Raw genomic sequence first — 25,244 nt, forward strand, 5'->3', positions numbered from 1 at the left:
ATATGTCCAATTGAGTATCAAGCTCAATAATGGCAAAATGGAGGTCACTATTTTCTAATCCTCCTCCTCCATCTCATCCTCCTATTGGTGGCCATCAGGAGTTAGACCGCCACACCCCATCCACCTCCCAAAACGGAGTCCTTACTGCAAGGTACCTAGGACTAATTTTTGACTCCTCGCTTACTCTCCTTTTCTAAGCAAATTGAATGCCCTGCTGCTTTCAACTTCTTTTACCTTTTGTATGCCTCGAAAAATCATCCCTTTGCTTCCCTTATCTGCTATCAAAATGATTCATGTGATCATTATGCCCTGCCTGCACTACTGCAGTATCCTCTTGTCTGGGCTTCCCTCTTTCTAATGTGCTCCTGGCAAGTGTTGCAGAATGCAGCTGTTTGCCTTATTCGTGGATTTTCACCTCGGACCTCGGTTATCCCCGATCGTCGCAGGCGGCATTGTCTCCTGATTGGCAAGCGTTCCATGTTCAAGTCCGTCCGTTTGATCCACTGGGCCCGTTAAGGGCTTTGACCCCCTTACCTCGAAAAGAGGTTCCCAGCCTCTTCTTTTCTTTACTTCACAGCTTTTCTTTTTGCTGTAAGCCACACTAGGAAATCGCCTAATGGAGAGCTTTCTGTTTCCTACCAATTAATCACTGAAACTCCGTGCCTCTGCCTATGTGCTTTATTTTGCTGAAGCGCCTGGAAACTTGTCTATTCAGCTCCTAAGATACTCCTCACTCACTTTAGCCTTCCCATAGCAGAGAGGTAGATTGTAACACTAACAGTCACTGAGCCTTTAAGAGGATGAAAGGAAATAGGATCCTAAAGAAGATAGAAACACGTGGACATGCATCTGTTTAGTTTGAAAGAGAAGGCGAGGTGTGGTAGAGAATTTCATATTCCTCTGAAATAAAATTAGTTTTTAAATAGAGCGTAGAGGAGGTAAGGATACCCTCTGCAGTCATGGCTCTAGAACGGAGTGTCTAGTCTAGGTTCAGCAAGGTAAGATCCATGCCAAAGTTTCAGGGTAGTGTCGACTATGTAATTGAGTTACATTTAGACTAACTGGTATTAGTATTTTATCTTATATGGATATCCTAAAGCCTGACATTTCTCCTCTAGAGCAGGGGATCATGTGATAACCATAATACAAAGTAGACTCTTATTGATTGCCCAATGCATTTCGAGCCATGTGGCTCTTCTTCAGGGGTCTCTGAATTAAATGAAAACATGGCATTATGATGGTTAAGGGGGGGTGGATCAATGAGGGTGGAGTCCTTGGGTGACAGAAGTACCGTTGTTTAAGCAGTATTTTGCATAAGATTAGATCGCATCGAGCAGTCGGTTGAGTTGATGTTTTCATTTATTTCAGAGACCCCTGAAGAAGAGCCACATGGCTCAAAATGCATTGGGCAATCCATAAGAGTCTGCTTTGTATTATGGTTGACCTCCCGTGTTGCTGTTTTAAGCTTGAATGGGCAGCAGTAGCATTTGAAACTGTGGAATAAAGTATTCTGGCGCAACCATGCTGTCTATGGAGTGAATAAAATACACAGGAATATGGATCAGCATTAGATACATATAAGTTTGCTATACTACGTTGAAAATGAGTAAACAAGGAGGAAATGGTTTCACTTAAAAGGTTTTTGCAATGCGACAGCTGGGGGAACGTATGTTGCACCCTCTTGGTTGTATTTTTTACGATCTGTGACATGGGACGGTCCACAGAGCTGATCGCATGCATTACAAGCACGATGTTCAAGTAAAATGATTACAAGTTAAAGGGAAGGAGTGCATTCGCATATTTCTGGCACTTTTAGAAATTTGCCATTTTCCTGCCTTTTAGTTTCTCCCAACATGTGTTGCTGTCTCTCGTCCGTCTGCTTTTTTCACTTTTCTCTGCTCGCTCTCGTGTCTTATTGCTTATACACCTCAAATTCATCTGTTTTCCAGCTGTCTCCATTATATGCTTTTTTAACCCTCGAGCTCGTTGTTGCTCTCTCTTGTCTGTGTGTTTCTTTCTCCCTGGCTGCTCCCTCTCATCCGTGTGCTTCTATCCTCCCACCCCTTGCTTCGTGTTGCCCTGTCTTGACTGTGTGCTTCCGTTGGTGTATTCTCCCTTTTGTGCTACTCGCCCTCTAATTTCTGCTTTTCCCCTTCCTTCCCCCCAGTCCGCCGTGTAGGATTGGTAAATAAAAAGGAAAAGGAAATGGTGCCTGCATCGCTTCACTGGTGCACACCTGTTCGTAGGCATCGGAATAAGGCAACCACCATTGCACTTTTTTAAATTTACATTTTTTATTTTGATAATGCTGCACAGCATCCCAACGCAGTATAGCAACACCAAAAGCAATTGATTCCTAAAGGAGAGACCTATTGACTTTGCAAATGCCTTTTTCTTTCACGAGTCCCTCTGCCCATGCCCTATGAGAATGTGGATTTATTTTTCATCTTTTGCTGCTGACGAGCCCTCATCCGAGTATATTTTATTTACTATAAAATAACTGTGATTTATTGTAATAACTATTTGCAGTGTGCAACATAATTTGTGTGGCCTTTGGGCTCCTGATTGATTTACCTGTATGGTTCACTTCTCTGTTAAAATTCACAGTTCAACACATTTGTTCTATTCTAAAGATGTTCCTGTTTGCACTTTCAACCTCACAAGTCCCACAAGAAAGTTTTGAAGAAGATGCTGAAGTACCTGAGCAAGAACTCTGCTGCAAAATCCTCCCATGACGGTGAGTTATTTCTTTAGGCCGCACTGGTGAGAGGGACCAAGGGATGCCCTATTGCCTTACTGTGTTCCGCTTGTGGTCTAGCGATGTAAGGGCTGCTGTTGATTGAATATAAAGTCTGTGAGCTCCTCAGAGATTCTCAATCGTCCTATTTTCTCAGTATAGAACTTTCTTGCTTCTTTTGCCATCTAATGACTACATGTGGTAGTCTTTTGAGGCCTTTTTAGGTCGAGCCTAGCAGCGCATGTGGTGCTCTGCGAGGCATGGGTAATCTCTCTATTGGCATTGATCAGACCCCTTGCTCCCAATTGGTTACTTTGTTTGCCTGTCTAAAGTCCCTTATTTCCTGTGGCCACTTTTCACACTTGTCCCTCCTTTCAGTGGGTGGTACCTGTCCCTGGCGACTGGCCCTGTTACTTAGAGGCATTCCATTCTGGCCATGTAAGTAGGTTTGCTGCACTACTTATTCTTTTGCCTCCGCTTGCGTTCCCTGATCTCACCCTCCTCCGTCATCTCCCGGCTGTCGCTGCTTTTCCTGGCCCATTGCCCCCACCTCCCGCGCATCCCTATCCAGTTGGAGCAGAGGTGTTTGGCCCCTCACACAGAGGGAGGCCTCATGAGGAGGCGCACTTACAGAACAATAATTATGTTTCAAAATGAATCCCCAGACGAATGGGAGCCCCATCCCTCAGCAACCTCTCTCCTCGTTGGTCTATGCTCACAACGGCTGCCATTTCAGATGTTAATCTCCCCCGGCTGAGCAGTCAGCCACCCAGCCTTGCCATTGACCAATGTATCCCTCTATGCTGACTATTTCACGCTACCCCACTTCTCTGTCTGAGGCTTTATCTGGAGTTTTGCCTCCGGAGCAATCCTCCTCCATATGTCCCGTCACCGTGCCTCACTTGTCGTTTTTTATTTATTTATTTATTTATAAATTTATTTTTATTTTCAAGAAAATACCAATAATCAGGAGGCACACGGTCAAAGCATATAGACATCCAGATATTCCATCTTATATTCAACTTGTTTTTTTAAGACATCTATTGAGTGGGTTGTGAACTACAGTCATGTGTCGTCCCACCCATGCACGTAACATCCCATAAGCAAATCACAGTATTCTGTTATAAATGTCCACTTCACATCATTTCGTCAGGGTCAAGTGCTATAATCGGTAATGTACATAGCTCCCCCCTGTATATGTTCCACCCTTTCCATAGCCGTATCCATTTTTTCGGGCACCGCCTGTGTACGTATACAATTTTTTCAGCTACCATAGCTATGTCCATGTCTTTACACCATTCTTCGAGTGTGGGGACGGCCGCTGTACCCCAGTGTCTTGCGATATTCTTTTTTGCCATCATCATTCCCAAGGTTGCCCATGTTTGTCGTGTGATATTAAGGTCTGTGGGTTCCCATATATTTAAAAGGCAACGCTTGGGTTCGGGCGGGACTGGGTTACCGCTGAATCGTGTGATTTTCCCCATTACCAATCTCCAATATTTCACTATCACAGGGCATTCCCAGATAGTGTGGAAAAAAGTGCCAGGTGCCCCACACCCCCTCAAGCAATGTGGAATGTCTGCTCTCCCCATGTGGTGAAGTGTCAGTCGTGTGTAGTACACTCTGTGGAGGATCTTAAGTTGTATCAGACAAAGTCAGGATGGGATTGCCACTTCCCTGGGTGAGGTTAATGCGTCCTGCCAGTCTGAGTCGTCCAGCTCTCCCAGGTCAGCGACCCATTTATCACGGAGCTTTTGCATGGGGTCAGGTGCGTTATTAATGATTTTCCGGTATGTCATGGAAATTACCCTTTTGCCCATATGCTCTGTGAGTAGCCTGTCTTCTAGTAGGGATGCCTCGGGTAAGTTGGTGGTGGGCGGGATTGCCGCCTCTAAGGTGTGCTTTATTTGATAATATCGGAAAAGCTCAGTTGGTGCCATCCCATATTTGGATTGGAGTTGCTCGAATGTAATCATCTTCCCCCGTATCCAGAGGTCCCCGACCCTGGAGATGCCGATAGCATCCCATTTGTGGAATCCCTTGATCTTACTCAGACTACCCAGTCTGTTCGTGACCCAAAGTGGAGTGGCCTGTTTGATTTTGTTCTGCCAGCCCAGTTTTCTATGTACTGTTTGCCATATTTGGAGGGTGTGCTTCGTCGGATCTAGCAGGGCCTGAGGTTTATCGTAGATTGCGCGATACAGACCTTCGTCTCCCATTCCTACCCAGTCTAGCCCATAAGCCGGGTCCGTGTGAGGGACATGGAGCCAATTATATATTACGGTTAATTGGGAAGCCCAATAATAGGTCTGGATATTAGGGAGTGCGATTCCACCATCGTACCATGTTCGACACAGCTTAACCATTGCTATTCGAGCCGGCTTTTGGTCCCAGAGGAGCTTAGTGACCTCTGCTTCTATAGCCCGGAAGTATGATTGGGGAAGCAGGAAAGGGGTATTTTGGAGGGCGTACAGAAAACGTGGCAGAGCCATCATTTTAAAGAGCGCTGCCCTACCTAGGAGTGTTAACGGTAGCGATTGCCAGTACTTAGTGTCTCGCTGCAACCTCTGCAGTGGGGCGTGGAGATTGAGGGCTGTGAATATCTCGGGGCTGTCCGTTATATGTATCCCTAGGTATTTGAAGTGGTCTGTCACTATTTTAACGTTACAGCCAACTGGTAGTCGAGGTGGGGGGCCGTGTAAAACATAGAGCACTGACTTTGCCCAATTGATAGTGTATCCTGAGAATCTCCCATAGGACTCACAGATATCTAGGAGGCAGGACAAGGATCTGCTCGGAGAGGCCAGGTATAGGAGGATATCGTCTGCGTACAGCGATATACGGTCTTCATAGTCGGCAGTCCATCGAAGCCCACGTATGAGCGGGTCCTGCCGTACCCATCCCGCCAGGGGCTCCAGTATGAGGGTGAAGAGCAGTGGCGATAGTGGGCAACCCTGTCGTGTGCCACGCTGCAGTGCAAATTCCCTGGAGATGTGGCCATTCGCCACCACGTGCGCCAGGGGATTAGTGTAGAGGAGTTGTATCCACGAGCAGAACTTGGGGCCAAATCCTAGCTTTTTGAGGACATCAAATAGGAAAGGCCACTCGACCGTGTTGAAGGCCATTCTTGCATCTAATGAGAGTATAATGGCGTCCTCTTGAATCGTGTGCCTGCGTCCCATAACACCATGTAAGAGCTGTAGGTTTAGAGCCGTATTTCTCCCTGGCATGAAGCACGATTGGTCGGGGTGTATTAATTTGGGTAGATACGGCGTGAGTCGGTTGGCAAAGGTTTTGGCCAAAATTTTGGCTTCCGCATTTATCGGGGATATAGGCCTGTAGGAGGTACAGTCTGTCCGGGGCTTCCCGGGTTTGCAGATGGCCACTATAGTCGCCAAGCGCTGATCTCGTGGTAATTCGCCCACCGCCAGGCCCGCCTCAAACCTCGTTAAGAGATGGGGTGCCAAGGTCGTAGCGTTACGCTTAAACCATTCCACGGGGATTCCGTTGGGGCCGAGGGCCTTCCCCGACTGGAGTTTATGAATTGCTAAGGCCAGTTTGTCTGCCGTAAGCTTTGCTTCTAGAAGTTGAGACTCCGCTAGTTTAGGGAGTCTGATGTCACGGAGGAAGTCATCTAGCTCCTCCTGCGTGTGTGAATGTGCGGAGGCATAGACTTGTTCGTAATGTTGTGCTAGGAGATGTACCACCTCCTGTGGGCTCTGCGTGGTATCTCCCGTGGGCAGGCTGAGTTTTGTAACCCATCTGTCCGTGGTCTCGCGCTTACCAAGCCAGGCTAGCAGTTTGCCAGCTTTGTCGCCCATTTCGTATATCGTATGTTGTGTTGCCGATAGCCGTGACTTGGTACCTTCCCACAGATGGCCTTTGTATTCTTGCTGTTTGACCAATAGCCTATGTGCGAGATCGTCAGAGGGCTCTGAGCCCAGATCCCTCTCCATATTGGCGATCTCTCCCTCAAGTATCTCCATTTGCTTGGTTTTTTCACGCCTATGTTCTGTTATGAGGGAGATTGCCTGCCCCCGGAATACGGTTTTGTATGCCTCCCATAGGGTAAGCGGTAAGGGGACTGAGGTTTAGTTTTCGGTAAAATAATACGTGGTAGCTTCTAATAGACCCTTCGCTATTGCTGGATTTTTCAAATATCCAGGATAGATCGGGTATGTCCTACGTGTATTTAGTGTGTGCCAAGTGTAAATAGTGCTAAGTGGGGAATGGTCTGAGATACCTCTCGCCAGGTGGGAAACCTCCGAGAAGTGTGCTATCTCGCCCGCCGGTGCCAATATGTGATCTATTCGTGAAAAGCTGTTATGGGCGCCCGAGTGGTATGTGTATTGTTGCTCCTGCGGGTAACGGTGCCTCCAGACATCCGCGAGGCCCAGTGTATCCATGAAGTCCGTGAGTGCCGAGTGTGCCCTATGCTGATGTCGCGGAGGTGTGCGGTCGATGGTGTCATCCAACGTAGCGTTGAGATCGCCACGATAATTAAATTGCCCTGGGGGAGCTGTAGTAGGAACGCTCCCAGCGCCGGGTATGTCATATAGTGGAGTGCTCGGGGGAGATAGACTGAGACTATGTTAAGTAGACGGCCCTCCCATTGACATGTCAGTGCCGCGAACCGGCCCTGGTCATCTGTATATGTCTTTTTGACTACGATTGGGCACTGTTTTCTGATGAGAATCCCCACCCAGCGAGAGCCGGTCGTAAACTCAGAGTGGACCGCGAATTTGAAACCCCATCTGTCAAGTGCTTTACATGTAGCCCCCGTCACATGGGTCTCTTGCAACAGTGTTATCGCTGGCGCCTTACGCTTTAGATATTGGAGGACTAATCCGTGCTTTAGCTTGTCGCGGGGGCCATTCACATTCCAGGAAATTAAGGGCAGGACTTGCATGCGCCTTTGGTCTTGCTGGGGTGGCGTCAGGAGTAGTGATCATGTGGTGTGGTGCCGGTGTGGAAGGAACGGTCTAGAGGACTGTAGAATTCTGGTGAAGTTGTCAACACAAACTGATAGTGCGCCTGAAAACCTGACAAAACAAACCAATGAACCAAAATAAAACGCCCCTTATTAACCCTGGATCCCTCCCCCCTCCCTGCTTCCCTGCAAGACGGTATAGAAACTGCCCGCCACCCCAACTTTGCAAAGGGCCTAAATCCCGTTGCCCAACACATCTGTAGGGGGAGAAGAGCGTCCACCAGATGTCCCCGTTTATGGGCCGCAGCACAGGATTGATGATTCATAATGCCTGGTATGAAGAGATCAGAGGTAGCCGGAGAGTGTCATTGATTCTCCATTTGAGGCTCGACTTCAGGCAGTGTCAACTAGGTTCGGTCTTTGCTGACCAAGTGTTCACTTACTACATAGTTGTCCGGTTCGCCGCCTCTTGGAGTTCACCATTAAGTCCGTATTTGGCCATTGCCTTCGACTTGTGACCCCTGCTTTCTCCGTGAATGTCCAGACGTCAGGTCGTTTCTTTTGTTGCCAAAATTCTTGCTAAAAATGAAAAAAAGAAGTTTTCACACATTGTCTTAACTAACACACAAACAACCGACAGCAAGAAATAAACGTCTCCTTTTCACAACTCTTTATCATTTGTGAAAAGCGGTGTTTTAGTGCATTTGTATCTTGCAGGTTTTCATTTGCTTTTGCAGTTTCATGAATGGTACCAAATCTGGTTAGTTTCAGGCATGCCTTTCACTTTTTCTGTCCACCACTTTTCGCCCTTAATCACCATGCCACCCTCCCCTAACAGAAACCATGGTGAAACTTCAAAGCGGTGATAAATCCAACTGCCTGCAGCAGATGGTGTAGGAACAGCAGGACGACCAATGAAGATTTGCTCTTTCTGTGTTTTTGTGGCGCTGAAAACCTTAAATTCACGGGTACTAGTGAGAGACCAGGGGTCACGAGAGAGGAACACATGAGTCTGCTATATGCAACTAAGCAGCGCAAGCAGAATGCCCTTAAATTGTGAGAGACGACATTGAAGAGTAATTGTTCCTAAATAGAATACATAAAGGAGTTTGAGTAATATTGACATGCCTTGAGTATCTCATTCAGTTTCTGTTTGTGAAACATTGAGAGCTTGCATAGCGCCAAGTGTCCCATGTTATGTATGATACCTTCTACTACTGAAAGCGATACTGAAAGCGATAGGATGTCTGTTAGAAATGCTATATAATTGTACCTCAAATACAAATCTGTCTTTTAATACCACTAAAAAGCATTGCAAAGATCTTAACGTTCAGCTCTTTTTTTTTTTTATATCTTGACTCCAACCCTTCCTTTATTTTTACTCTTCTGCACGTTTTATTCATTGACCATGTCATGAATGATGTAATATGTGACGTCTTCAGCAGTGCATTGCGGGGGCGCGAGTTATAGTTAGCTCAACTAACTATAACGGCGGAATTTCTATGGTTTTGTATGAGTGAAATGTCTAACTATAACGTCCCTGAAACCTATGCTTTTTCAGTGAATTTTAAAGGTTTTTTAAATGTTAATTTGTAACTTTAACGTCCCTGAAACCTATGGTTTTTTTCAGGGAATTTCAAAGGTTTTTTAAAATGCTAATTTCGTCCTGTGGTTACTGTTTTAGGGTTTAGGATGGTGCAGTGGTGTTTGGGTAGTGTACGGGGTCGTGCTGGGGATAGCGTTTTACGGTTTAGGGTAGTGCAGTGGTGTTTGTGTAGTGTAAGAGATCGTGCTGGGGTAGTGTTTTACGATAGTGCAGTGGTGTAGGAGGTTGTGCTGGGAGTAGTTTTAGTGTTTAGGTTAGTGCAGTAGTGTTTGGGTAGTGTAGTGGGTCATGCCGACGGACTGACTCACAGAGCTCCGAGCCGACCGACTGTCTTCAAAATACATAGCCGTGACCTGGTGATGTGGGTAAAGGTAGCGTGAAAGGGGTATCTCACCCAGACACAGATGCCAGTGTTGCCTCGTAGAGGTAAAACTACAGACCCAATGGCTTCTACACAGAGAGATACGAGCTGACGGACTAAGTCACAAAATGCCTGCCAACACTTCCTAGTTTCAACCATTCACAGCCAATGAGCAGCAAGCTCGAGCTCGTAACCCCTCAGCTAATCAGTTGTCAGAATTCTCAAATATCGCTATCTGTAAAATTTGATATTTGTCAAAAACGACTGAACGGATTTACACAATTTCAACAAAAGCGCGCTTTCTGGACCACAACCTTTCTCCCTGCCAAATTTGGCGTAATTCCGTTCAGCAGTTTGACCTGTAGCCTTGTCTAAAGTATCCTATGCAAAATTCATTTAGAAAACACATTTTGGGACTCCCCTTTTTTTCTCAGCACCCCCTTGACCAATCACCCCTAAACTTTCAAGATAGGAGCTGATCAAAAAAGAAAAACTTTTTGGAAAATTTCGTAATGAATCGTCAAACGACGCCACAGTTATAAGCAGATGGAGGGCTTCAGGAGGGGGGCCGCGCAACCTTCCTCCCAACATGAGTGAAGCCCCGAGACTGCGGGGACCCCAGCGGGCCCCCGCTGTTACTTTTTAAGAAACGCCCCTGGGACTACCAACCCCAGGGTCTCATTAAAATAAAACACGGGAATCTGCCACCCCAGCGCGAATTGCGCGATTTAAAAAAACAGGGTGTTTCTACCCTGCCCCCTACTCTTGTTTTCTACCTTCGTTTCTCTGTTTTCTAGCGATTCGCTTCTACCGAGCCCCAAGATGGCTGCCAACACTTCCTGGTTTGGAGTGTTGGCAGCCAATCACAGTAAAGCCCGTGCACAGGACTTAGGCTCCGCCCAGATAGCAACTTTTATTTTTCTAATTTCTCATCAACTACTGAACGGATTTACACCATTAAAAAAAAAAGGTTGCTTTCTGACCTACGCACTACCTTTGGGCCAAATTTGGGGTAATTCCGTTCAGTAGTTTCAGCTGTAGCCTTGCACAAAGTTTCCTATTGGAAATTGATTTTTTGACTCTTATTTTTTGAATTTCGCAAAAACTACTCAACGGATTTACACCATTTAAAAAAAAGGTCGCTTTCTGAACCAAGCTATACCTTTCTGCTAAATTTCAGGTAATTCCGTTCAGCAGTTAGGGCTGTAGCTCGTCGCAAAATTTCCTAGGGAAATTAACTTGGGGAAAATGCGTTTTGGGACCCCCCTTTTTTCTCAGCCCCCACTTGACGAATCACCCCCAAACTTTCAAGATACTAACCTAAAAAGTGCAACTTTTTGGAACATTTCATAAAGATTCATCAAACGACGCCAAAGTTATTAGCAAATCAAAAAATGCTTTGGAAAGTAGGTTGTAGCTATAATTACCTACTGGCGACAGTAGGTAATATATATTAACAAAAATGCTTATAACACTTTTTTATTGTAACTTTTCAACATGATGCAAAACAGCCACACTGTTCTACAACATTGCTTAAAGACTTTAGCAACCTCTGGCTAAACACTTATAAGGTCCCAAAGGCGAGACCTATTGGCTATGCCAGTGCTTGTTTAGGTCTTGTCTCTAGATGGCGCGCATGCCCTGTCTTGAACAGAGACATGCTGTATCTACTTTGCGGGCTTACACCTATAGAATTCCCATTTGCTGGCACTCTTCCGGTGTTTAGGCCACCCTGAGAGCGCCAGCCAACTACTGCTGGTAAACATATGCAGCGGATATTTTAATCTGTTGTTTTGGGACTACATTTTTATTTTTGGATATGGATGACACCCCATCCCTCGACCCCCCCCCCGTTAGTTTTAATTTCGAGGAGTGATGTTTTAATTAAAAATCCCATGCTGCTGCCTAGTTTAACTAGTAGCAGGCGCATGTGAAACTGGCAAGTAGACAGCAGTGTTTTTATTCCACTGAATTAAACATTTTAAAGCCTCGGTGTAAGCATCTAAACTTTTTTTCTTAACTAAAAATGAAGGTAAAATTAGGTTGCACCATCAAGATAGGGATCATTCAACAGTTACGTGTTAATCGTGGAGAACTTTCTCGTCGAGTGAAGGTCGGTTGAGTAGCTTGTCCTATATCGACATCTAGTGGCCAAATTGAGGCACTGACCACTTTGCATTTTCCTTGCTCTGTGAAAACTGCATATATCACAACTGATACCTAGTTTGCATCCAGAACCGAGACCTCTGCATACAACTACATTCTAAATGTCTTTTGTTAGACTTGCAGTAAACGCCGCTTCTAGTACGTAAATGCATGCAGTTATGAGAATTTTGTATGTGCTAAAATAATGGTGAATACATTCTATGAATGAAAGAAACATATTTTAAGAATACATGTGCCTAAGGGACTAGAGTGCATCAGAAACCGATCTTTCTGACAATGTACTGTTTACCTCTTGGTGGTGCTGCAGGAGCAATAGTTTCCACGGTGGCTGTTTTGCCCACTGCAAAGTTAATTTACTTTAATATTAACTTGCATACAATATCTTAAAACATATCAACTAGAAGTATAAAGAAGTCAAATTTTGCATATATTCAATCAAAATTATGCATACACTCTCTTTACGAATGTTGAGTTCTCCTGCTGGCTTTGTACTTGGTACAATAAAAGCAGCACTGATCTTTGTGTCAAATAATCCTATGGTTAATACTAAAACTATCCTTTTCCTCCTGCATTCATTCTATTGTCTTATGAGGAAGCAATGGCTTTGCTTTGAGCTATACTTCTGTTCAATATGCTGGTAAAAATTGAGGGGTGTTTTATCATTTAAATTGCCCCGCACTGCAGCTTCTCACCCCTCAAATGCAGAATTATGTTCAGCTAAGCCAAAGGACTAGTTTTGTAACTGTTGCATTTCATTGTTATTTATTTAGACTACCTGCTTGAATTAGTATCATATTTGGATGTATTTTCTGACACATTTTACATGCATCTTTTAAATCTGTAACATTCTTTTTTAAGGGTTTCTGTAATAGTTGCTTTCATGTCTATTTTTGCTTCCACCTCTAGATATTTGTATATTTTATGATATTCTGATTAATCTGAAAAGCAAAACATTTGAGATGTGTATATATAATGTTCCACGTTAAAATATCACTTCAAACTTGAACCTCTTATCTGTAACAAAATGTAGTTTTTTAACTGCTGAAAGTCTTTGTGGGGCGAATTGCATTTATCTGTGTTGCAAGGGAGGTGGTGGCACTAACTAACACACTATATCCACATTACTAGTCGATATTTGGAAAGTGATGTTAGAGATACATGATTTACAAAAATTAATGTAACGTACATTATACATAAATTACATCCTCGTACAACTATAGTCATTAGTCATAAAACCTTTCTATTAAAAGTTAGAATATATTCCTCTAAAAGAAGCAGGTGGTAGTGCCTAGGACACATCTATATGTTATGCATCCCATGCATTTCTCTTATTTTACTCACTTATGCTTGTATCGTAATCTCTCTGAATCATGCTTGTCTTCCACAGGAGTACATCACACCTTTCTCTAGGCATAAGGCTGACTTGCATTTGGAAAATCCTATGTAAATTGTGTCTAAAATCTCTCTACTTTCACACTTCACACTCTTGAGAATTATGTTGCTAAGCGTGTCCAGAGTGGAGCATCAAATTTACTAACTGTCTCAGACATTCACATTGACAAGGTTAGTAGCTCGGGCATTGCCGAGTCCTATTGGCTTTTCTAATGCTTGTTTTAGGAAGCCTCAATAAAATTATTGACCACTTTCAAAGTTAAGTCTAGGACCAGTCTTCGCTCTGATTTCTTTTGAAGAGGCATTTCATGCTAAAAAATAGTGCAAAAAACACGAAAGCACCACAATCAACCGCTTGCCCTCTGGTTTTTCTGGACACTTGCAGTTAATTTTTACCATGTATGATGGATTTTCAGTAAATGTTTACCACAAATGCTAGATCATTATGCAATAATTAGATCATTTTGGGAATTTTGCGTAACAACCATAAAACAAAATTGTCCTAATTACCAAAATTATGTGAATTACTCCGGCATAATTTACATTTCGCTCATGCCTGTGCTACAGATGATGAGACCGCTCTGCTTAAGGCCCTCAATTTAAAAACCTTGCCCAGGGTAAGGAAATGGATGGGAAGGGTAAAGGAGGACTTTGTTCTACAAGACATGTTACAATGTCAAGGTTTTGAAGTCTCAGTCAGGGTAGTGCCTCAGACTTTAAGTTGCCTCTACAAACTCATCTGATAGAGACTACTAGCCGCAGATTCCTTAACGTAGAATTATCCCCAGGCATGAGACTGGACCCGGAAAACTTTCTTGCCCAGCATCTCTGCATGCCAGGGGGCGGCACCACGTGACTCTGGCCTGACGTCTTCGGGCGTGACGTCAGCGAGATCACATAAGCCCCACCCCGGCGCGCTGACGCCAGTTTCCTACTTTTCCGCGTGCCACGCGGATCCGTATTGTGTCCCTGACGTGTTTTCAGGCCTTCTTTTCAAGCTTTGCGTTTCTTTTTTGAGAGCAGTGTGCGAATGCCTTTGGGTTTTAAGACGTGCGTGAGTCAACGGACTGCAAGGCTTGTCAGCAGATGAAGCCGAAGTCCCGGCGGGAACGCCGGATGAAGCTCCTTTCTGCCCGCATGTCCAGGTCGGCATAGTCTTCGCGTCCGTCCCCCGCGGAAGGGTCCAGGAACCGCCGCTTCCGTCTCTGACATCGTCCTCCTCAGAGGCCGCAAGGGTGTCGCTCGCCAGTTGCTAAGTGCGCAACTGTGCCTTTCTTCTGCCGCCTGTGCTATTGGCGGCGGAGCCGTTCCTGCCTTGTCCGCTACTTGCGGCCAAGGTGTGTTCAGCTATTTTCTATCTCTGTGTATGTGTTTATTACGGTGGGACCTGCCTCCGGTTCTACCTCTTCTCCAAGGGGTTTAAGGTGGTCCTTGTGTTCCTTGGGGCTTTTGGGCGCTGCCTGCCCCTGCGGGATGTTGGGCGGTTCTCCGTTGGTTGGGCTTAAGATATCCTGGCCTTTCCCTTCTTGTACCTATGGCATGTCCCCCTGCTGGGGCCTGTGTCTCTCCTGGTGGGGAGTCTCTCTCGCAGGCCCTCCTCCCTTCTGGGTATGGCTAGGGTATCTATTCTACGTTAAGGAATATGCGGCTAGTAGTCTCTATCAGATGTACAAGTTACTTACCTTCGGTAACGATATATCTGGTAGAGACGATTCTAGCCGCAGATTCCTTCACGACCTGCCCGTTCTGCGAGGACCCTCAGCTTGGGTTTCTGCGCTCGCCTCCCTCTGGGTGGCTTGTCTTCTGTGGGTGTCCTCTTCGTTTTCTTCCGGTCAGGCATCCCTCTCGCTCGTTTCTCTCCAGTGTAGGGGCCTACTTTTGCTTTTTTCCCCTCTGTTGTTGGGGTTTCTGCTCCCCTTGCGGTCTTCTCCGTTGGGGATTATTTTGCCTGTCCTTTAGCCTCCTGCTCCTTTCAGGGGATATGGCCCTCCTTGGTGGAGTAGTCTGGGGGTGGATTGCTGTTGCTCCTCTGTTCCGGGCTGGTGGCCCGTCACTGTGTGGTTTGTGGTTACAGTCGCTCTCTCTGTCTCTCTCTCTGTCTCTCTCTCTGTCTCTCTCTCTGTCTCTCTCTCTGTCTCTCTGTTGGACAGACTCTGTCTCTCTCCGGTGGTCCCACGGTGCTTTTCGCTGCTATGGCCTTCTGTTACTTTGGTGCTATAGCCTTGGCTTGCACAGTTGTTCCTAAAAGTGGTGCCCTGCTCTTTCCCTGCGCTGGCCGTGCTGTTGTAGCCTCCTGGTACTTTGGTGCCGACTAGTGCTGTTCCTCATCTTTTGTTTCTCTCTTTTGTTTTTCTGTATTTTTCGCACACTGTTCCCATGCTCTCCTCAGTTTTGTTGTGATGGCTCCGCGTAGTGGCACAGAAAAGTTATCGAAGCAAACTGACGTCAGCGTGCTGGGGTGGGGCTTATGTAATCTCGCTGACGTCACGCCCGCAGAAGACGTCAGGGCGGAATCGCGTGGTACCGCACCCCGGTGCGCAGGGATGCTGGGCATGAAAGTTTTCCAGGTCCAGTCTGACGCCTGGGGATATTTCTACGTTAAGGAATCTGCGGCTAGAATCGTCTCTAGCAGATACATGGTTATCGAAGGCAAGTAACTTGTACTTCAAGCTCTTTAGTTTCATGTGTTACATATTTGAAAAGACCCTCAGATTAGTCAAGATCTCCTTTTCTGTTGTCAAGGGATGACCCCCCCCCCCCCCCCCCCCCCCATGCGGCAACCTATGTATAAACCAAACGTTCTTGAATACAACTCCTCCATTGACACCAAAAGCCTGAGAATCCATAGCATCAGCATGAATGTTGATTTCTAGATTGAAGGTGGCATGTAAACACACTACTAAAAGGCAAGCGCCTTAGCACATCTTGGAAACAAAACCTCATGTGAGTCTAAGCATGTTGCTACTTCGAAGACCCCTTAATCATAAAGATGAATGCGAGGTAGTAGAAATGGTTCTCTCTCACATGTTTAATAGAGATTGAAGGACATGAGGGCATTGTTCCCTGTGGTTCCTAGGATGATGATAGGGCTCTATTACCTATGCTGCGCTTAAAGCCTCATCACTTCATGACTTGATAGTGATCACACAGGCCTTGGCCACAGTGTGGCCCCAGTGTACAATAGTTCACTTTAAAAACAAAAATAGAAGAATCAAGTTTTCAAGTGGAAACTCTAGTACGGCTGTCTGCATCTTTCAGATACTGCCATATGTTGTTTGAAAACTTCACATTCACTTCCTTCCACCGGTTACTTTAAGGGATTTTCGTACACTACAATGGAAAATAGTCTCTCACCTTAATAAATAGAGAAAGAAGATGGTAAAGAGTAGAAAATATCAAACTTGTTTTTAGGGCAGCCCCCTAAAGCATGCAGCACAACTGGTCAGGTCTGCCTATAAATGCAGGTACACCAATTTGAGTCATCAGCCAGTTTCCTTCCATTCCATGCCTCTCACGGCAAATATACTATACCCAGACACTTACCTCCCTTCACCTCTAACAAACAAAACTAACACACACAGCCCGTTGTATCCATGACCTGTGTGTGTTTTGGCAAGGTTCTTCTTCTCCCCTGTCATCTTTCAGTTGACTTAATCTCACAAGGAGCCTAGGCCCTATATTCTCATCTACCTTGATAACTCCCTATCTTTTCTTGGGCTACTGTCTCAACATTGATGTCTCTTACAAAGCTGACTGGTTGCACTTAATAGAGTAATGAATGAACTTGAGCAACCTCAAACACCGTGGCTCCAAGACCAAGTCATTTTGGACTTTCACCACCTAAAATCAGTACTTCCACCACCCACTTTTTTGTCCACTCACCTTACCTTCTGCTCCCAGGTCAAGACCATAAGCTTCTACCTGCAAAGTGACCTTCACCAGTCCACCTAGTTGGTGATTGTGACTGGGATTATCAGGGCAACAATATCCCTGTAAAGATAAACACCACAGAATGTAGTCAAAGGTAAACAGCCTGTATGTGGATGGTACTATAGGAATGCCCCCACTTCCTGTTCATTGAATGCACAAATAGGCCAATGACAAATGGAAGAGCAGTCGCTTGACAGATCATAATTAGTGAGGTAGATTAGTTTACAGTGGGATAAGTAGAACTACAAGTACGAGAATACAAAGAAAAGGTCCAGTGCTCTGATACGCAGATCTGCAAAGTTCACAGCTCCAGCATTTTGCAGAACTAAGCTTGCGTGGTGTAAATTGACAGCACACTCTTAATGTTTCTGGTGCTGGGATCTGAGCTCCACTACTAGGTCCTAGTTTTGAATACCCACCAGATTAACTTCACCTTTCATCGTTCTGAGGTTTATAAAGTAAGAGAACCAGTCTATCCCTTGCATCAGTTGCCGGATTGTTTTTGTATTTCCTGGTTTAAAGATACTACTCAGTGGCCTAAATAGTGATTTGTCGAACAGGAGCGGAAACTTGCTTCTTGGTGATGACAGATTTGCTGTTAACAGTAAACATTTGGGCAAACTAGGCGCTATCCAGTATTTCAAGTGTAATCTCATAAGCAATAGGCTCGCTGGCGTGATGAGCGTCCCATGTGTTCATCAATATTCAGATCACTGAATACTGCAATAGCAGGTGCCAATTTGATTGTACTGTAAAGTGCGATCCATATAGATAATTTACGACAGCAAGAACACTGAATCATATAATTTTATTTATAGCTTTTTTCTTAAAGCATAACGGAAAGTTCTGTTTTCGCATGGAGTGCAAAGAAAGCTGATAGTTAGCTTCATTCAAAATGACTTGTTTTTAAAAATACCTTTAAAAAAGTAATTTACTTGGGTAACACTGCACCTTTTGCAATTCTGATTGGGCTATTTTAAATTATATTTAATTTTATTTTACACAAATGATTTCTTTTATAGTCGCAAGTTTTTTTTTCAAAATATCCTAGTAACAATAAAGAGGTGATACAACAATAGGAACATCTTATTTTGTGCTCATAATATCAAAACCAGACAAGTACATATTTGGAAAACAACGTGACAGATATTTAAAATCCAATAATAACTGATAGTTTCAGTAACAGAGCCCTTTTTACTACTCCGAAGTACTTGAAAAGTCTGCTCATGTAAGCTCACGTTTACTTCTGTGAAGTGAACCTGATTAGATTGACTCTACCCTAGACCTGTTTATCTCTGAATGAACAGAACACTGCTGTGAGTGCTGATTGCACTGCTTTCCAAGGACAGAATTGGCTCAACCGAAGGCTAATTGCTGTCTATGACCCTAATTGGATATCGACTGGGTTGTGAAAGACCGATTATGAACTTACACTGGTCTTAGAGCCCGCCCGTTGCTAATCATTGGTTGACTTTATTGAAACTTGCATTACTTACTTTTCATTGTTTCCTTGTGTGGGTTAGGCTTCCTCTTCTATGTTTGTCCCTGCCCTGGAGGATTTTCTATTTGCTTGTGTCCTTCCACTGCTTACTTTTCAGGAACTACGTTTTTCAATTTGGTTGAGCACACCGGAAGAGTGCATATGTTTTTTTGCTGTCTCCCTTGTGTAATTCTCTTCCCCCCCAACACCGTGCCCCATGTTGCTGTCCCACATGTGATTCTCCCGTGCTCCTTTATTTTTTGCTCATCCTGATGTGCTCCTCCCCCTTGTGTTGCTTTCTCACTCTAGTAATTCTTCCTTGAGTGCTGCTTTTCCCCGTCACCCTCCTGTTGCCTGTTGCTGTCCCCTCTCATTCTCCATCTGTCTCTTTTTAAAAAATATTGATTTATTTATTTTTGGGGCGAGGACCAGGCAGCAAATTGCTGACAGCTTGTCCATTTTAAAAGTCCCTTTGTAAACCTTGGATCGGTTAAAAAAAATTAGCACCGCATAATTTTGTAGGCGACCATGTACACACCTACCAAAATATGCAGCTGCATCATTGTGCCTTTTGTAATTGTTTATTTTTACTATGAAACTTTTCTCTCTACTGCACAGCATCTTGCAGATGTACAGCATGGCTAAGAGGCACTGCCAAAGCCAATAGTGCCACGAGCACCCTATGCTACGGAGGCCCCGCTGTGGGCGGTGGTGCCGTTTAAACGAATAAGTCAAACCATGTCCATTCTCAGATGGACGGAGGGGGGCTGTTGCACGATGGGGGATTTATATTTGGGACAAAAGTTCATCACCAGGGAGGAGGCGGAATCCACTTTCTCCAATATCGCCAATACGCCAAGATTTCAGCGGTCGCACGGGAGGTGTGGCCGACATTCCCCGAGGAGCCACCAATTACCGCCACGCTTCAGGATCTCGTGACCTTGGTGGGGGTCCTATACTAGTATCACACATTTATAGGGCACTGAGGGGGGACTTGAATATGCACCCACTCCCTATTCAAGCTAAGTAGGATGCGGTGCTGGGAGAGCCCCTAACAGACTCTGAATGGCAAAAGGTACATGAAGGGGTTAAAAGCATAAGTTCAAATACCAGATTTAATCTTACACAATTTAATATAGTACACCAAACCTACCTGACACCAAGTGTACTCCATAAAATATACCCGAATCGACCTGCTAGAGGACCCAGGTGTGGGCACGGCGACGCCCAGTTCTTACATATGATATGGGATTGTCCAGAGCTGTCTCTCTTCTGGGGTTCAATACTGGAGGATTTACGTCGAGTGACTGGGTGGACGCTACCCCAATCTTTTAAAGAGGTGTTGCTGGGACTACTCCCTAGACCTAAAGGGAAAAAGCTTACACGCAGATTCCTCCAGTTGGGGTTGATTTTGGCCAAGAGAACGATCGCGATTAGTTGGTTGAATCTGGTGCCTCCCACGGTGTGGAAGTGGACTGGGGATTTGCGGGAATCGGCGATGGCAGAGCTAATTTGGATGAGACGGGTCCGAAGGGATGATAAACTAGAAGAAGATGCGAGGGCCTGGTATGTCAGGATCACGCAAGTCCACAAGGGGAGGGCCTTACCTCACAAGTGACAGGAGAACAAAATATTTGAGGTGACAGTCCTTACAAGGTAGCAAGTCCACAGACCTCTTACCCTGAGCGCTGTGTAGAAATGTCTGAACACATGCATCATCTGGCCTGTATTACAAGTATCGTGATCATAGTTTTCCTTATGTGACTCTGGGGGGGGGGGGGTGAGGGGGGAAAGGGGGATGGGCAAGTTAAAGTTATGATGTTATGTTTTTCTTGATAAGACTGACCTATCTATGTTACAATACTGTATGTATTGATACAAAATGTTGATTATGTGCATTTATTTCTTGATAGGATGGTATTATATCCTTGAGGGGTTACCTCTTATATATAATTGTTTACGAAATGTAACGCTGGTCCAAAGTATTGTACTCTGTTTGAACGGCTATAAATCAATATAAACATATATGGGGAAAAAAAAAGCCAATCGTGCCAAAGGCTTGACTGATTTTGTTTATTTTTAGATCAGTCTACCAGGGAGGGCAAGCTGGGAGGTTGTGAAAGACGTGTTGTGAAAGACGTATTGTGAACGTACAGCTCTCCCACTGCTTACCATTCATTGGCTTTATAGCCACTCTCATTTGCATGCTCCTTGTTCAGATGGCTTGCCATCTCTTCTTGTGTTTGTCCTTGTCCTGGAGCATAGCCTCTACACCATTCTTTTAACTGGTCTACTTTGGGTGCCAGATGCATATCCCTCTTACTCTTTTAAAAGTGAACCAGTGGTGCACCATTTGCTGTGTATTCCTGGGAGGTGATCACATCAGCTCTGCCGAGATAAGGTTGCAGCAGCAGCATATCCACCAGCGCTATATGGAAAGCCAGTTAGGAGATGCCTCAGTCTGGTTAGTTGTTAGAGCAAAGCTGCCTGCATTTATTTTTATTTCTATTCACGCTACATGTACCTTTACCTTCTTGAAGTATATTAAGAGGACTGCAAGAAGTCCCAGCCCACAGAGATGCGCAGGTGATGTTAGAGATTTGTTTTTTCCCATGCATGTTTGCTGTTGACGTTTTACTGTTTGGTTACTCTTTTCTGTCTTCTGGGGCCTGTGTCTGGTTACAAGAGTACCACCTGGACACTTTTCTCAGGATTCTTGTCCTCTTTCTGCCCCTTGCTAAGGACATCATATGAGGCTGCAATTCCTTTTTATTTGAGGACATAGGAATATCAGGTTTTGCGCCATGCTACCTAAGTGTGTATAGGTGGTTTGCTAATTGTTTTTGCATGTTTGATCTCACAGAAAGTGTAAGGAGACGTTTAGTATGAATTCCTTGGACAGCAGCAAGCCATTTGAAATATGACAGCCCAGTTTGGGTGTTTAAACCCCCCTTACTCTCTGTAATCGGTACAGTCCAGGATGGCAACTATTTTAACAGACACATTTTCACTACTTGATCTGTATGTTGCCACATCCAACTGCACACTGTTGACGCCACACAATTGACCTCACATCCAGATCTTCTCATGTTTGAGACAAATGGAGAACCTATTTACTCCGATTTTAGGGTGCTGCATACCAGACATCAACACTAATCTGTATAGTCTACACTGAGAATGAGCATTACACTAATGTGTGATGTTGTACCTGATGCAGGTAGTAGGGAATGTCATTGAAGCAAAGTAAAGATTATTTTTTTGAGCCAAAAATATCTCAGCATTAAAGTATCTCTTAGCCAATCCTAAATCAACATGTACTTGTATCCCCTACCTCTATAAAACCTTGTCCATTCCAGAACCCAGTGGTGTATCAGGGTGCCTGCAAACCAGGAAAATGTCTGCACCTTTAGTCTAGTAGGGTAGTAAGAAAGCCCTAAGCTGGCTCCAGTTTGCTGATCACGCTCCGGTGTCCCTGTGCCACTACACATGCTACTCTAATGATAGCTATGCCCCTGCCAAAATTACTGCAAGCGAGCAAACTTTCCGGAACCTTGTCGCAGCCAACTAGAACATCAGTAGGAAATTGAGCAAGTAACCCACAAACAAGACCAACGTGTTTCCTGAACTTCTGGGAACTTTGAGGCGGGTGGATATTTGTTGCTACAGAAAGGAGTTTAATGCCTGTAGTACAATATGGACTTTCCTAAGCTAGATAATTGAAGGGATCATTTAGATCCTAGTACAAAGGAACATGGGTGTTTTTTTTTTTTTTAACCCATTCCATTCTCTGGTATTTGTTAGCGCAGCTATTGGGCATATGTACTGCTTGCAATACACATATGGGGCTTTGGGTCTGTATCTTCCAACCATTGGGTTTCTTCGGCTAACCTCTTCAGCTATTGGCTTGCAACTTTTTTAGGGCAAGCCTAGCGAAGCCCGCATGCGCTGCTCTGTGGGAGGCTTCTTGTGAGCACTCCAAACTTCCCCGAAACTTCTCTTTGTGGGTCTGACTCCTCCCACACATTGGATTGGCCTTTGCGTGTGGCTTTCAATAATGAAAGCACGTAAATGGCCAAAGGCAGGTGTATGTCCCACCTCTTCTCCAAAGGTTCACTCCCACGGCTTTTTGCTCTCTGGAGCGAGCAGCGGTGTGCAGGGTGCCAGCTGCATTCCTCCCTCGTCGTGGCCGTCGTGGATCAGGTTACTAATTAAACCCATCGCGTTCGCTTTCACTTTCGCGGCCGCGCTTGTATGATCAAATTGCTTTTTTGTGTTAAAACCACTCACTCGCCATGAGCTTGCGTACCTAAATATTTTCTTTTTTTCTGACTCCGTTACAGCTAGGGATCTTACGTTTCTTTTCATTACAAATTTTTTATTCGAGTGTGATGAGGTTCTCTCTTGTAAACACACGAGTGCTCGTGTTTTCATTCTCCGTTTCAGTTGCCTCTTCCCCCCTGAGGTTCCTGCTTTCACCGTCACAGTAGGTTAGTTAGTTAGTTAGTTGTATGCTCTTAGTAGAGCATACAACTAAGTTTTCCTGTGGGATCATTTTGTGCAAATAACAAGCTCTTTGTTTGTCGCCTCGTTATGGTAACAATCCTGTTTAAGCAATAAAGAAGCTGTGGACTCACAGACAGAAAGGCTACAATATTTCCACAAGCAGTCTCGTTTTAGATATACTTCCCGATTTGACGATCTGCTGTTAGTTTTGCGCCCCCACTGTGTTACCTTTCCTGCATTGAGTCAATAAAATAAACATCGCCTTTAAGTCAAACAGAGTTCAAAAGACAGGATACTTTTCCAGCGTTCTGCTCTCAACCACGGATTGCTCCGCCATGGTGATTATATGCGCCCACCATTGCTTTTAGATGGCTATGGTCACGTCTCCCTGGGAGGAGTGCGCCTCCCAGAATCAGAGCCTACTAACTACTGAAAACCATCACATTCACAATAAAAGTCACATCCCACTCCATTCCAAACAACCACCGTCCTAACTACTCCAGTAATACACCACTCCAAAATAATCAACCCCAATCCAGTAACCCACACACTTGTACAAACTACCACACACCACGCCAATCTACAACACTCATAACACCTCAAACAGCATTTGCTTATCCACTTAATCTACACTACTGTACAAAACTAAAAACTAACCCAAACCAGTCGCACTCACTCAAACCCACTTAACAAAATACAGAAAGCACTATTTCATACTGCTTTTTAGATACTAAGGTTATTCTAAATACAACAGACATCCAAATTCACCTTTTGTTTACAAACTCATAGCATCCATCATACATCAGTCTAGTTTTCAGAAATGTGTGGGTTTGGTAGGATTCCCTAGCTGGCTGCCGAGCACGGGGCCAAAAACCTAGGTGACCCCCCTTGCAAAACCAGGTTGCTTTGTGATAGGCAATTTTGATGTCTCCTCAATATGTTTTGGGCCCTTGCCTGTCACGGGTACTTGGGCCTCCCACACGAGTGAGGCACCATTTTTATCGGGAGACCTGGGGGAATGCTGGGTGGTAGAAAATTTGTGTCAGCCCGGTGATACCACAACTTGTGTGGAAAAAGTGATTTTTTTCTTTTAGCTAAATTTTGAGGTTTGCAGGGGATTCTGGGTAAGAAAACTTTGGGGGATCCACGCAACCAATACCTCCCTGGAATCCCCCGAGTTTCTAGTTTTCAGAAATGTGTGGGTTTGGTAGGTTTCCCTAGCTAGCCGCTTAGCACGGGGCCAAAAACCCAGGTGACCCCCCTTGCAAATCCCGGTTGCTTTGTGATAGGCAATTTTGATGTCTCCTCAATACGTTTTGAGCCCTTGCCTATCACGGGTACTTGGGCCTCCCACACGAGTGAGGCACCATTTTTATCGGGAGACCTGGGGGAACGCTGGGTGGTCGGAAATTTGTGTCAGCCCGGTGATCCCACAACTTTCCCACACAAAAATGTATGGAAAAAGAGTTTTTTCAACTAAATTTGAACTTTTTAGGGTATGTTGGGTAAAAAAACAGTGAGAGGCACGCAAGTCCATCACCCTTGTACTTCCCCCCCCCCCCCTTTGTCTACTACTCAAAAATATGAAGGCTTGCCTAGGTGACGGCTGAGCTTGGGCACAAAGTTCCATGCTACCCATATTGAGAAGAAAAAAATCTTACTAAAGGCCATTACACCGCCACAAATATAAATCTAACACTGATTTGATAAAGCTAATCCACCACTTAAACTGGTTGGTTTTAGCACCTCCAGAAACGCTGGCTTCAAAGCACAAATACTTATCAAAGTATATAAATATTGAAGCCAAGCCTTCTGAAGGGGAGCCATAAAGCCACTTCACGGCACCAACCGCTTTATGGTCCATTCACACACCCCACACAAGACTTCCATACCGCCAGCCACGGGCCCAAACAACCAAATCACTTGCACTCACACAAACATACCGCCGCCATGCAAGGGCCCATCACATTCATATGCCACAAGACATAATGAGTTTGACTACATTTAACCACCTGTCAAGTCTCCCCCTCCTTCTTCCTGAACGTTACCGAATGCATGCCGAGTGAGCCTTTACTAATGGCTTCCATGACTGCCACATGAGGCTCAGGAAGACATGTCTTTCATGCGCCTTTAGCGCAC

The 25,244-nt window shown here is 44.9% G+C and overlaps 1 protein-coding gene across 8 annotated transcripts in view; it reads left to right on the top strand.

Moving 5' to 3' along the window:
• ATE1 (arginyltransferase 1) overlaps positions 1-25,244 on the top strand; it is a 409,370-nt gene that overhangs the window by 68,591 nt on the left and 315,535 nt on the right. For all 8 annotated transcript variants that reach the window (XM_085602676.1, XM_085602719.1, XM_085602709.1 and 5 more), the window contains exon 4: positions 2,634-2,737. In XM_085602676.1, the coding sequence (XP_085458802.1) occupies positions 2,634-2,737 (104 nt within the window). The remainder of the gene's footprint in view (positions 1-2,633; positions 2,738-25,244) is intronic.

This window comes from Triturus cristatus, chromosome 1_2, assembly GCF_964204655.1.
Source record: "Triturus cristatus chromosome 1_2, aTriCri1.1, whole genome shotgun sequence".
NCBI lineage: Eukaryota > Metazoa > Chordata > Amphibia > Caudata > Salamandridae > Triturus > Triturus cristatus.